At 41.2% G+C, this 13978-nt stretch overlaps 1 protein-coding gene across 1 annotated transcript in view; it reads right to left on the minus strand.

The window, feature by feature from the left end:
* Positions 1–7406, minus strand: part of WDR64 (WD repeat domain 64) — a 122550-nt gene extending 115144 nt beyond the window's left edge. Inside the window, exon 1 of the mRNA XM_061160259.1 lies at positions 7262–7406. Coding sequence (XP_061016242.1) covers positions 7262–7406 — 145 coding nt within the window. The remainder of the gene's footprint in view (positions 1–7261) is intronic.
* Between the last annotated feature and the right edge of the window lie 6572 nt (positions 7407–13978).

A 13978-nucleotide genomic window follows, 5' to 3' on the forward strand; every position in this document is an offset into this window, starting at 1 on the left:
ATACTACTTTCTACTTTCCCACCTATTAAATGGGCATAATTACAATCACTACGAAGAACAACTGTTGACTATTTGACACTGTAACCACACAGGTACACAACCCACACCACTGACTGAATGTTGATTTTGACAGATTTCGTGATTCACTGAGGCATAGCTATTGAGTTACAGGACAACAAGGAGTTAGACACAAATATACATTAAGCAACTTATGTGTCAGAGCTGAGCTAGACAGTGGTCATAGAATGGAAAACTAGGTAGCCAAGACCCCTTCTTCTGGTAGTTTATATTCTAATGGGATAAACAGAAAATCAAGTGAACAAAATATTTACAGGCTATGACAGGCAAGACTAATTACTAGAGATGGACATTGGATTAGTGGTTATCTGCGTAACAGGGCCTGAGAGAACATTCTGGAATGGTAGAGATATTCTGTCTTGATCTAGTTGACACCTACAGGTAAGTTTACATATGTTCAAATGTATTGAGTTATACACTTAAAAGCAGTGCGCTTTCTGTGTTTTACTGTAAGTAGGTCATAGCTTAGTAACAATGTGAGAATCATTAAGTTGAGAATGAGATAAATGCTCAGAAGGAAATCAATAGGGAGAACGTGATACTAACAGAATTATCCTGTGCTGCTGGGTGAGGGTGGACCTGAGAGAATCCCTTTCTAAGGACAGGTAAAAAGCAGCAAAGTTGAGACCCGATAAGCAAAAGGAGTCAGATACATGCTAAAGCTTGAGAAGAGCATTTTAGGTAGAGGCTGACAAACACGAAGATGCTAAGGCAGGAAAGAGCTTGGTGCATTCTGGAAAGAAAGGTCAGTGATATGAAGTATAGTGAGGACTGGGGAAAGTTATCATGAGGTGAGATCAGAGAGGAAGAAGGGCCAAGTTAGAGTTAGAAGTTTATATGGTATTCTAAGCATGATGGTGAGCTATCACTAGAGCGTTTGAAAGACCCTGGTTGCTAATGAGGAGACAAGGATAAAAACTATAAAGTTAGTGAGGGGTTTGAGCATTTAGTTCAGATTTCAGATGTGGAGGCTTAGGTCAAGATGATACATTTATGCTTCTTTTCTCTGTGCGTGTGTGCTCAGTTGCTCAATCCTGTCTGACTCTTTGCCACCCCATGAACTGTAGCCTGCCAGGCTCCTCTGTCCATGGGAATTCCCAGGCAAGCATACTGGACTGAGTTGCCGTTTCCTCTTCCAGGGGATCTTCCTGACTCAAGGATTGAACTCACATCTCCTGCATTGGCAGGTGGATTCTTTACCACTGATCCACTTGGGAAGCCCACCTATTTTGTCCACTTAATTATTAATAACAACCCCTTTCATTCTTGAAAGTGTCCTCAGCTGGATGAAAAGTGGTATAGGCACTGATGGTAAATAATCTGCCTGCAATGCAGGAGACCTGGGTTCAATTCCGGGCTTGGGAAGATCCCTGGAGAAGGAAATGACAACCCACTCCAGTATTCTTGCCTGGAGAATTCAATGGACAGAGAAGCCTGGGGGGCTACAGTCCATGGGGTCACCCAGAGTCGGACATGACTGAGCAACTCATACACACAAACACACACAGGTACCAAAGAGAGATCACTGAGATGGTGAGATATGGCTGGAAGGAGAATTGCAAAGACTTGCTGATAGCTTGTAAGTTTGGGGGAAAGAATTTGTGAGTGAAGGACAGGCTGGATTCTAGAGTCATGGTTGTTATTGGGAGAGTTTGCCCTACTTCTCTCATAGGCTATTTGGCAATGTCTGCAGACATTTTTGATTGTTACAATGAGGGATGAGGATGCTTCTGACATCTGGTGGGTAGAAGCCAGAGATGACACTAAATATTCTGCAGTGCATAAGATAGCCTGCCCCCACTCCTGGCCTCACACACATACTCATAGGATACACATGCAGACAGAACAAAGAATTATCAAGCCCCAAATGTCAGCAGTATCAAGGTTGAGAAATCTTGTTCTAGAATGACACTCACGTTTATGATTTCAAAACTGAACAGATATTGGTACTATTTACCAAAACAGGGGCAAATGAGTAAGAGTCATATTTCTTGAGAAAAATAAACCATTCAATCTTGGTAATATTAAGTTTGAATTCACATGAGAGATCCAAATAGCTTAGCTGTTTTAAATTCATACCAACTAGTACATATAGATGTCTCATTCTAAATGCCACTGGATAAGGAATGTAAGACTTTTCTTTCCTCAAATGATTTTAAGTCTATTGGTTAATTATCAAGAAGATTTAACAGCAATATTGCACAGATGAACTCCTACAATATACTTGATATAGTTTTTGAGGTAAACAACGGTGCCGTTAAGAAACATTCTCTCTAGTTCTCAATTTCTTGCCTATCTTGCCTATGATGAGAGGTAGACCCAATTTGGGGCTTCCCAAGTGACTCATTGGTAAAGAATCCACCTGCCAGAGAGGAGACACAGGTTCGATCTCTAGGGTTGGGAAGATCACCCGGAGAAGGAAATGACAACCCACTCCAGTATTCTTGCCTGGGAATTCCCATGGACAGAGGGGCCTGGTGGGCTACCATCTGTGGTATCTCAAAAGAGTCAGACACAACTAAGCAAGCAAACAACAACAACAAAAATGAATGTATGCCAGTATTAGCAGTCTGATAAAAATTCAGATTACATTTCTCCCTTCTCAATCTTTTAGTTTAGTCCCTGTCATAAAGGTAATTTATCTAGCCGTACTTAGTTTAGATCAAATCTAATACACATATATATACATATATAACTATACACTCACTAGTACATTACACTTTAGTTATAGTATAATGTACTATAAAAATGTAGATATGTCTATAATATATATGTGTTCTCTCTCTAAACATAAATATATATATATGTATATGTGTGTGCATATAAACATATATATTAGAGAAAGAAATTTTCAGTGTGGCTTTGTAATTGCATGCTTGTATATTTAAGCAAGGTTTATTTGTTTAGCACACATTTAAGGAGCACTTCCTGGCTTCAGACTCTGGGCTAACTCCGAGGTTACCAAGTCTTCAAAGCACTCACAGTTCAATGCTGGAAAGAAAGGGCAGGAATACACACATGTATATCAATTTCAACAAGTTAAGATCAGCAGTAAATTCCTTGAGATGGCAATAAAGTGCATCAGAATTTCTAAGGGTGGCTTTGCTCAGGAAAAGTTTGGACGTTTTTGTAAAGAAGTGACATTTGATTTGGATCTTGAAAAATGAGGAAGTATTCATAGACCCTCCAAAAGGGAGGAAATGTACACCACTTTGCAGGGATGACTCGTGCAAAATCAGAGTAGTCAACAGTATGCCAGGTTTGGAAATGCTGAGAAGTTCATGTTAGGACAGAAGGTGCAGGCAGGGCAATTGCAAAGAGCTACAACTGGAGTAGGCTAGGGGATGATGTCAAGTTAACATATATGGATTTTAAAGGTGCTCTAACATACTAGGACTTCCCTGGTGGCTGACATGGTGAAGCGTCTGTCTACAATGTGGGAGACCGGGGTTCGGTCCCTGGGTCGGGAAGATCCCCTGGAGAAGGAAATGGCAACCCACTCCAGTACTCTTGCCTGGAAAATCCCATGGATGAAGGAGCCTGGTAGGCTACAGTCCATGGGGTCGCAAAGAGTCTGACACGACTGAGTGATTGAACTGAACTGAACTGAATATACTAGGAATGTGGAAATTCTACACAGATTTTTAAAGGAAAATCTCCCAGCAGAAGTATACAGAAAGGAATCACTCTTGGCAAGAAGACCATTATATAAAGAAGCTGTTATAATAACCCAAGAGTGAGATGCCGTGAAATAGAGAGTCAAAATTTATACCAAGACACCTGGCTTAGGAGACTAGGTAGTTGATGTCTATGCTGTAAGACTGAGAGAGAATGCAAGCAAAGCTCAAGAGAAAAAGACGCAAAGAAAGAATGAAAAGAAGAAAAAATAAGAGGAAAGTGGTGTTCATAGGTGACACAGAAGAGAATTTCTAGAAGCAGTAGCAGCTAACTGTTTATGCAGTGAAATGGCCAAGTAAGCTGGAAAATATAAACAAATTGTTGAATTTGGCAGGCATATTAGGTGATCGAATACGGTGGTAAGAGGAGTTTTCAGCAAAGTGATGAAGGAAGCCATACTTGATTGAAAATGAAGTGGTGACACTATGGGGAAATTTAGCAGAGAAGCAAAAGAAAAACATACAAGCTTAAAAGGAAGAGAAAGTCAAGGTAAGGATTGTCATCATAATTTTAGTTTTAGAGGACAAAACCAGTGGAAAAGGAGGCTTTTGCAGTTGTTGCAGCAAGGTAGCAACAGCTCTGGAGGGGAGGAGGCATGGAAGAAAGGACAGGTATCGCTTCAGATACTTTGGAAGTGGAAGAAAGAGAGTTTGAGAGAATTCTTATCTTTTGGCTTTGCTTTCACTTATGATGTTGGAAGCTTGACTGAGAGGAGGTGAGATCCTACTGAGGACTCAGAAAAAGTGCAAGGGTTTGGAAAATCAGTTACAGAGAGAGTTAAACTGACAAGGGGACTAGGAAAACATGAAACCTTACTGAGTAGTTTAGAAAGCCCAGCCAAGTTCTCAATCACTTAACAAAAGCATATCTATTAATAAAAGGTCTGAGTCAGCTCTAACACTTAGGAATTGAGTGACCTGAACAGATGATTTTTACATATCTCTCATTTGTTAACAAATAAAATGGAGCTAATAGCAATAAGGAGCCTAGCAGACTAGAGTCCAATTCAGTTCAGTCACTCAGCCATGTCCAACTCTTTGTGACCCCATGGACTGCAGCACGCCAGGCCTCCTTATCCATCACCAACTCCCAGAGTTTACTCAAACTCATGTCGATTGAGTCGGTGATATCACCCAACCATCTCATCCTCTGTCATCCCCTTCTCCTCCCGCCTTCAATCTTTCCCAGCATCAGGGTCTTTTCCAATAAGTCAGTTCTTCACATCAGGTATCCAAAGTATTGGAGCTTCAGCTTCAGCATCAGTCCTTCCAATGAAAATTCAGGACTGATTTCCTTTAGGATTGGCTGGTTTGGTCTCCTTGCTGTCTAAGGGACTTTCAAGAGTCTTCTCCAACAACACAGTTCAAAAGCATCAATTCTTTGGCACTCAGCTTTCTTTGTGGTCCAACTCTCACATCTATACATGACGACTAGACAAAGCATGGCTTTGACTAGACATCCATAGGGTGGCAAAAGAGTTGGACATGACTTAGCAACTCAACAACAACAAAAATAGCAATGACAGTAATATTTGCCTTTTAGAATTGTTATGAGAAGTAATTAAATTGTATTTATTAAAATGATTTGTAAATTCTTAAATACTATCGACTACAAATTGGCAGTTGCCAAGGGCATTTGCCATCTGCCTTTGCTGGGATTGAATCTGTGCTGCTGTAGCAGCTGACCTTTGACACTCTCCGAAGGGAGTTCAGGATGGAGAGCAGGGGTTCCTAGGTGGCACTAGTGGTAAGGAACCCACTTCACAATACAGGAGTTGTAAGAGACTTGGGTTTGATCCCTGGGTCGGGAAGATCTCCTGGAGGAGGCCATGGCAACCCACTCTAGTGTTCTTGCCTGGAGAATCTCATAGACAGAGGAGTCTGGTGGGCTTTAGTCCATCGGCCGCAAAGAATAAGACAGGACTGAAGTGACTTAGCACACAGGCACAAGCTCCAAGAAAAATGGTGCAACAGGTTTTTAGATAGTTAGATATTTTCAGGAACTGATTTAATGATCCCATTCCTTGCACTCTCCTCATATCTAGAAAAGTCCTTAATCTCTTAATGGTGACATCAACTCCTTGTGACTAGCAGAAAATCTTTTGTAAGATAAGTGCTTGATTGCATGAACTTCCATTTCACCAAAATCTCATATATTGACCTTCCCCCACTACCTCTTGAAGCAGTCTCTCAGAGGTATCTGAGGTGCTGTCTCCCAGACTGCAGTCCCCATTTTGCCTCCAATAAAATTTAACTCACAACTCTCAGGTTGTACATCTTTTTTAAGTCAACAAGACTATTCAAATAATACTGGTTTGGGTTTGAACACCCAAAGTCAACATTTTCACTTATTTATGGCTATGTTGTTGTCATTGTTGTTCAGTCACTCAGTCGTGTCCTTCTCTTTGCAGCCCCAGGGACTGTAGCCCAGCAGACTCCTCTATCCATAGGATTTCTCAGGCAAAAATACTGGAGTGAGTTGCCATTTCCTACTCCAGCCTGGCATATTAAGAGGCTGGCCCAGCTGACCCTCTAGCAGTTATGTGGGCCCCACTACTTTCCTGACAACAGCAGGATTTGTTCTGTTAGAATTTTACTCTACCATTAAGCCTTACTCTTCACTGCTATCCTCAATGATCTGAAGCTACACACTACACCACTCCCCTTCATCCTTGACCGTGGAGCTATACATTCAGTTCTGTGTTGGTATCTGATTCTAGTAATCCTGGCAGATCACTGCTCACCACCATCTCCTTACCTTGGCATGCTTGAAATTATTCCAGCCTAGAGACATGAGGAGAGGCCCAGAGAGTGAATCACGGTGAGGCAGGAAACTTTGCCTTACTTAAAAAATTCTTTATGATCTTGTGATACCCTTAGGTAAAGTGATGGCAGGTGGTTCATGTGGCTTACTAATGATCAGTATGCACTAGTCACTCAAGTGGTAATGAATCTGCCTGCAAGACAGGAAACCTGGGTTTGATCCCTGGGTCTAGAAGGTCCCCTGGAGAATGGAATGGCTACCCACTCCAGTATTCTTTCCTGGAGAATTCCATGGACAGAGGAGCCTGGCAGTCTGCAGTCCATGGGGTCACAAAGAATTGGACACAACTAAGCGACTAAGCATGCCTGCAATGCCCTATTGAGAGTCCCAGAGCAACCAGTAAGACGTCAAATGGTAGACTCCACAGAAGAAGTCTTAGATGTCAATTAACCCACCCCCCCTAATTTTACATTTGAAGAGCTAACATACAGAGAAGTGAAAAGAGCTTCCTCAAGTCCACTTAGCTATTCAAGGACAGAATCAGATGAGGAACTGGACACCACCCTCCCATTCAATGTCTTTGCTATTCAGCTATGTTGCCTCTCCCTGTTACAAGAAGTAATTAAATTATATTTATTAAAGTAATTTGTAAATTATTAAATTATATCATCTTTATGTTTGATTGTATTCCCAGTTCTAATCAACAGACCCAACTGGACTGCCCCGTGTTCACTGATCTTACCTTCTTTTTGGGTAAACAAGCCGGCTCTTTCATCTCTTTTCTGGGCCGCTAGGTGTTCAACCAATCTTTCAAACCCTTTCAAGGCTGTCCTGAAACTGCTAACCTGCAGTGCAGTGTTGATATGTTTTTCCTCCTTGATATCCATAAGAACATAGGGAATCTTTTATTTCTGTCCAGAAATAACAATGTAAATTTGCCAACTTGGAAAACCTCCCAGTTGTTGCAATGCCTCCCTGCTGCCTCAATTTTTGCCCTAGGTCTCATTCCTTTGATCTTAACATCCCGTACTGTGGGTAGGAGTATAGCAGGGAAAACACTGACTTAGGTCTAATGCATTTCACATAGGCAAACACTTCAGTAAAACTCCTGACCTCATAATGTTACCAGTGTCCTTCATATGGTCCTTATTGCATCATAATACCTTTGTAACATCCTCCTTCCTTCATAAAGAGGAAATAGAGATTTCTTTCTCCACAGATTTGTGTGTATGTATGTATGTGTGGGGGTGTGGGGTGTGTGTATACACTGCCTAGGAGGAAAGAAAAATGGATAAAGGCCAAGTATGGAAACTGGGCATTACCTTCTCCCCCATATATCTCTTTTCACCTCTTTTTGCCTTCTTCAGGATATGCCTTGGAGAGTAAAATTCACATTTCTTGCAGCCATACTTGATTGGATACCTGAACTTCTAAAGATGAAAATGTATTTCAGTATCTGACCTTTCTATGACAAATGAAGATAGTTTTTGAGGTCATAGAGAATAAAAATACTTTTTCTTCCTTTATGTATAGTCCTTCAATTAAAATAATAAAGCAAGTCAGTATGAGGAAGAGGTAGTTCCTGACTGAGAGGAAAGTTATTTCAAGGTATCATTAGTTGAATGAGAAGAAGCTTTCTCTTTGTCTCCTTTCCTCTAACTGCAAGCTCCAATACTCCAATACTATTTAGTGCAATTGCTATTGGATCAAGTTTTCCAATATTTAACTCTTTATGGGAAGGAGAGATTGTCTAATATCTTACCACCATGAGCTAACTGCCTATGCTTTAGATGAGTTAGCTGAAGTCCATCTTTAAAAACATCTGCAAGACCTTGCATTCAGAAGTGAATCAGGTAGCATTGCTGGGTACCTCCAGTTGTAACACTGTCTCCTTAATATTCATCTCTGGCTACTAAAAGAAGGACAAAATAAAACTTTTATGTAGGAAAAAAATCTCCTAACTTCTTTTGTTCCTTCTCTTTTCCCTTAAAAGCTTTCAAAGTATAGGCAGTGACACATTAAGGACCACTTTTCCTACCATTCTCATGCATTCTCATTTTCATCCATCCATTCATTCAGCAGATATTCACTGAACACCTGCTTCATGTTAGATACTATTTTAGGCACTGAGGAAACAACATTGAACAAAAGAGCTTATTGAGCTTTCAGTCTAATGGAGAAGACACACAAACAAGCAAATAAGTAAATAATATGCCAGAAGGTGATAAGTACTCTAAAGAAAAAGAGTAAAAGTATGTTGGGTTGGGGGTAAGTCAAAGGACATGGATGAGGGATCAGAAAAGGACTCATTAATAAAAAGACACCTGGACACAAACCAGAGAGAAGTAAGGTAGCAAGCCATGTGGACAAATGGTAGAAAGGTACTCCAAGAAAAGCATGCATAAAATCCTGATATCAAACTGTGCTTAATATGTCTGAGAAACAACAAAGCAGTCATGTGACTGGGGTGATGTGGTATGTGAAGAGAAGGTGGGGAGATAACCTCAGAGAGTCAGACGTGGAGCCAAATCTGTTGAAGAACAGTCTATAGAGTAATCATTAATCTGCTATTGAGTAGAATGCTGATATCTGATTCACAGTTGAAAAGGATTGTTTCAACTGCTTGTTAGTTGCTCAGTCGTGTCTGACTCATTGCAACATGAACTGTAGCCCACTGGGCTCCTCTGTCCATGGGATTTCCCAGGCAATAGTACTGGAGTGGGTTGCCATTTCCTTCTCCATTCAACTGCTTAGTAGAGATAAGTTGAAGGAGAGAAAGAGTAGAAGCAGGAAAACCAACTAGGTGGCAATTTCAGTAATCCAAGTAAGAGATGATAGTGGTTTAGATGAAGATAGGACTAAGATGTAAGGCTGTATGAAGATAGATATGATAGAATTTGCTGATAGATTAGATGGGAATATGATAGCAAGAGAAGAATCAAGAATAATTCCAGGGATTCTGGGAGGACAGAATAGTTACTCACTTCTGGGGAGGAAGTCAGTGGGAGAAGGAGATTTTGAGGAGAGAATTAAGAGTTCAATTTGGGATGTGTTAAGTTTGAGAAGTCTATTAGATAAACAATTGTGGATATTGAATAGTCAGATGTAACAATCTAGGGTTCAGGGGAGAGCTTAAAAATCATCAGCACTTGCTCTGCCGTGTTTAGTTGCTCAGTCATGTCCAACTCTTTGCAACCCATGGACTGTAGCCTGTAAGGCTCCTCCATGGAATTTGCTAGGCAAGAATACTGACGTGGGCTGGTATTTCCTACTCCAGGGGATCTTCCTGACCCAGGGATTGAACTCACGTTTCCTACATTGGTAGGTGGATTCTTTACCACTGGACCCCTGGGAAGCCACCATCAGCACTTCGGTGGTATTCAAAGCCATTGGACTACATGAGATCTCCTTGAAGAAACAAAAAAACTGAGGACCAAACCTTGAGCATGCCACTGTTTAGAGGTCAGAGTGATCAGGAAGAACCACTGATGGAAACTAAGTAGGAGTGGCCGGTGAAGTAGAAGAGTCAAGAGAAAGGAGTATTTCAGAAACCAAGAGGAGAAAGTGTTTTGAAAAGGAAGGAGATGCTGGAAAGACTAATAGTTTACTCAATAAAGAAATTCAGCTGTAGGTGCAAAGAGAACTGACATTCAGAACTTGAAGGTATGCCAGATTTTCCTTTAAAAAAAAAAAAAAGTTCAATTACATTCACTAACTGATGTTTCCTAAGACAGGAAATGGTTTAGATATATCTGGCCAGAATTTCTTCAAGGCATCTTTCTCTTCTCACTGGGGATCAAAGTTTAGACAGGCCTGGGAAAGATGTGCTCCTTGGAGACAGATTACTTGGTTGAGTAAGGGTCGAAGTTTCCTCTTAGCTGTCATGTGCATGACACAGAAGGCTAAGGATTATCAGTGATTCTAAACAAGAGTGGCAGATAAAACCTGTCTTCTTGGGGACTTCCCTGGTGGTCCAGTGGCTAAGACTCAGTGATCCCAATGCAAGGGGCCCAGGTTCAATTCCTGGCCAGGGAAGATCCCACATGCCGTGACTAAAGATCCTGCTCCAATGCAGCAAAATAAACAAATTAAATTAAAAACAAAAACCCTCCAAAAGCCTGTTTCCATTGACACTGTCATATTTTGGAAAAGACTTGTTTGAAATATAGAGGTTGTAATGAATTAATGCTCCAGTGTGGGAGGATACTAAAATAGGCTGCTTTCTGTCTTGCCAGAGGTTCCATGGTACAATAGGCTTGAAGAATTCCCCCATTTTTTTTTAGAGAAAAAGGGCTATACAGCCCATGAAGGATGAGGACCAAACCTCAGTGCCTACAGAGGCACTGAGAAACCAATTCTTCACACATTAGTCTATTCTCTTCTTCAGAAGGCTTAAGAGAAGGCAGGTTCCTTATGAGGTTGCTGCTGCTGCTGCTGCTAAGTCGCTTCAGTCGTGTCCAACTCTGTGCGATCACACAGATGGCAGCCCACCAGGCTCCCCGTCCCTGGGATTCTCCAGGCAAGAACACTGGAGTGGGTTGCCATTTCCTTCTCCAATGCATGAAAGTGAAAAGTGAAAGTGAAGTTGCTCAGTCGTGTCCGACTCTTCGAGACCCCATAGACTGCAGCCTACCAGGCTCCTCTGCCCATGGGATTTTCCAGGCAAGAGTACTGGAGTGGGTTGCCATTGTCTTCTCTGATGACGAGGTTGAGGAGACCCTTAATGAACACCTCCAGAGAAAATTTTTAGAGTAGTCATGTGTCCATAACTTTGGGAGGAGCCCTATTGGAGAAGACTGCCTGGAGGGTCTAGGGTACCCTAATCAGGGTCATAGAGGGAGAACTAAGGCTCCAGCTGACAGAGAGTCACTGCCCCTGTCAACAGAGTTGTGGGGAAAATATCTCCAGTGACCTCAGGTCCTCTAGAGACTCCACAGATCACCCCAGGAGAGAAAAACGCAGACTGAAAATTTGCATAAGCAGAAGGCACCAATATCAGATGACAACTTTACCAATCAAGGAGTATTTTCCTCAAAATCCCAGAGGGGCCCAGAGCAGCATCAAAGGTGGTGCTTAAGGAAATGGGAGAAGCTAGCTGTTGCTCCCTCCACTCCTACCTCCCCACCCCCCAAAAGTTCTCCAGGCTACAGCACGCTCTGTTTTAGAGGACTGACAGATGAGTTTTCTATGAGTTTTAATGTGTCAGTATTACAATATTCCAGACTTTATATTACTTGAAACTGATTAGAAAGGCTTTGAGAACTGATAAAATGTCAACCAAGGGCAGTGAAGAATAGGTGGAAAGACAATATTTGAAATGAGTAGTACCAAAGAGAATAAAATTACTTTTTGCTTGCACTGTGCTGGACAAAGGAGCCTGGCAGGCTCCATGGGGTCAAAAAAGAGTGGAACAGGACTTAGCTCACTCAGTAAATTGGTTACATTTGCATATACTTTTCCTACTTTGGGGGAGTGAGATGCAGGCATAATTAGCATATGCTTTTTATTGCATTAGAATATACATCAATAAAATTTACCATTTCAATCATTTTAAATGTACAATTCAGTGGCATTAAGTAATTCACAATTTTGTGCAACCATCTCTACTATCCATTTCCAGAACATCTGCATCACCCCAAACTGAGGTCCTGTACCCATTGACCACTAATTCCCCATTTCTTCCTCCCCTCTGGTGACTACTACTCTACTCTCTGTTACTATGGATTTGTCTATTCTAAGTACCTCTTCTAAGTGGAATCTATAATATTTGTCCTTTTGTGTCAGGCTTACTTCACTCAGCCTAAAGTTTTCAAGGTTCATCTATGTTGTAGCATGTGTTGGAATTTCATTTATTCCCATTACTGAGTAATATTTCATTGTATGTACATACCACATTTTTTATTCATTTGTCTATTAATGGACATTTGCTTTATTTCCACTTTTTGGCTGTTGTGAATAATACTGCTATGAACAATTGTGTACAAATACATGTTCCAGTCCCTGCTTTCAATTCTTCTGGCTATACTTCTAGGAGCAGAAGTACTGGATCATTGATAAACGTGCTTAACTTTCAGAGGAACTGCCAAACTGTTTCCACAGTGGCTACACCATTTTTCATTCTCAGTAGTGGCACAGCAGGGTTCTAACTCCTCCACATTCTTTCAATGCTTTTTAGTTTCCTTTTTGTTGCTGTTTTTAGTTTTTGATAATAGCCATCCTAGTAGGTCTGAAGTGGTATTTCATTGTGGTTTTGGTTTGCATTTTTCTAACAACTAAAGACCCTTTATTTTAAATTTTATTTAAATTTTAATTAAAAGATGCTCCCAGGAAGAAAAGCTATAATAAACCTAGACAGCAAATTAAAAAGCAGAGACATCACTTTGTGACAAAGGTCTATGTTGTCAAAGCTATGGTTTTTCCAGTAGTCCTATATGGATGTGACCATCAAGAAGACTAAGCACAGAACTGATGCTTTCAAATTGTGGTGCTGGAGAAGACTCTTGAGAGTCCCTTGGACAGCAAGGAGATCAAACCAGTCAATCCTAAAGGAAATCAACCCTGAATATTCACTGGAAGGACTGATGCTGAAGCTCCAATACTTTGACCACCTGATGCAAAGAGTCAACTCATTGAAAAAGACACTGATGATGGGAAAGACTGAAGGCAAAAGGAGAAGGAGGTGGCAGAGGATGTGAAATGGCTAGCTAGCATCACTGACTCAATGGACGTGAATTTGAGAAAACTTCAGGAGACAGTGGAGGACAAAGAAGCCTGGCATGCTATAGTCCATTTCCTTCCATGGTTGCCATTTCCTTCTCCTTGGAATCTTCCCTACCCAGGGATCAAACCTGTGTCTCTTTCATCTTCTGCATTAGGAATTGGATTCTTTACAACTAGTGCCATCTGAGAAACCCCAAGTATAATAGATAACCTTAACAATTCATAGTATTATAAAAACAAATCTACCAAAATTCTTAAACATTTGCCAAAAGCCTCTTATTCTTTTTTTCCTTCACTATTATTCCTCTTACATAGGCATTGCCTTGGACTTTAAAGCCAAAGTCATTTTACTAAAATAGCCAAGAACCTGAGGCCAATCACTGCTCACCTACTTCCCTGCCCTTATTTTGCAATTCTCATTCCAGCCAGCCACATTGGCTTCTTTATGTTTCCTCCAATATGTCAAGCATGGACCCATTCCATTACATCTACCCTGTGCCTGTTATACTCAGGGTGGCTATGTGTAACCACGCTATACAAAATAACAAACTCTGCCCTCCCTCCCAAATACCCTTTATCTGCCTTCAGTTCAGTCACTCAGTCATGTCCGACTCTTTGTGACCCCACGGACTGCAGCACGCCAGGCTTCCCTGTCCATCACCAACACTTGGAGCTTACTCAAACTCATGTCCATTGAGTCGGTGATGCCATCCAACCATCTCATCCTCTGTCATCCCTT

The sequence above is a fragment of the Dama dama genome, chromosome 14, assembly GCF_033118175.1.
Source record: "Dama dama isolate Ldn47 chromosome 14, ASM3311817v1, whole genome shotgun sequence".
NCBI lineage: Eukaryota > Metazoa > Chordata > Mammalia > Artiodactyla > Cervidae > Dama > Dama dama.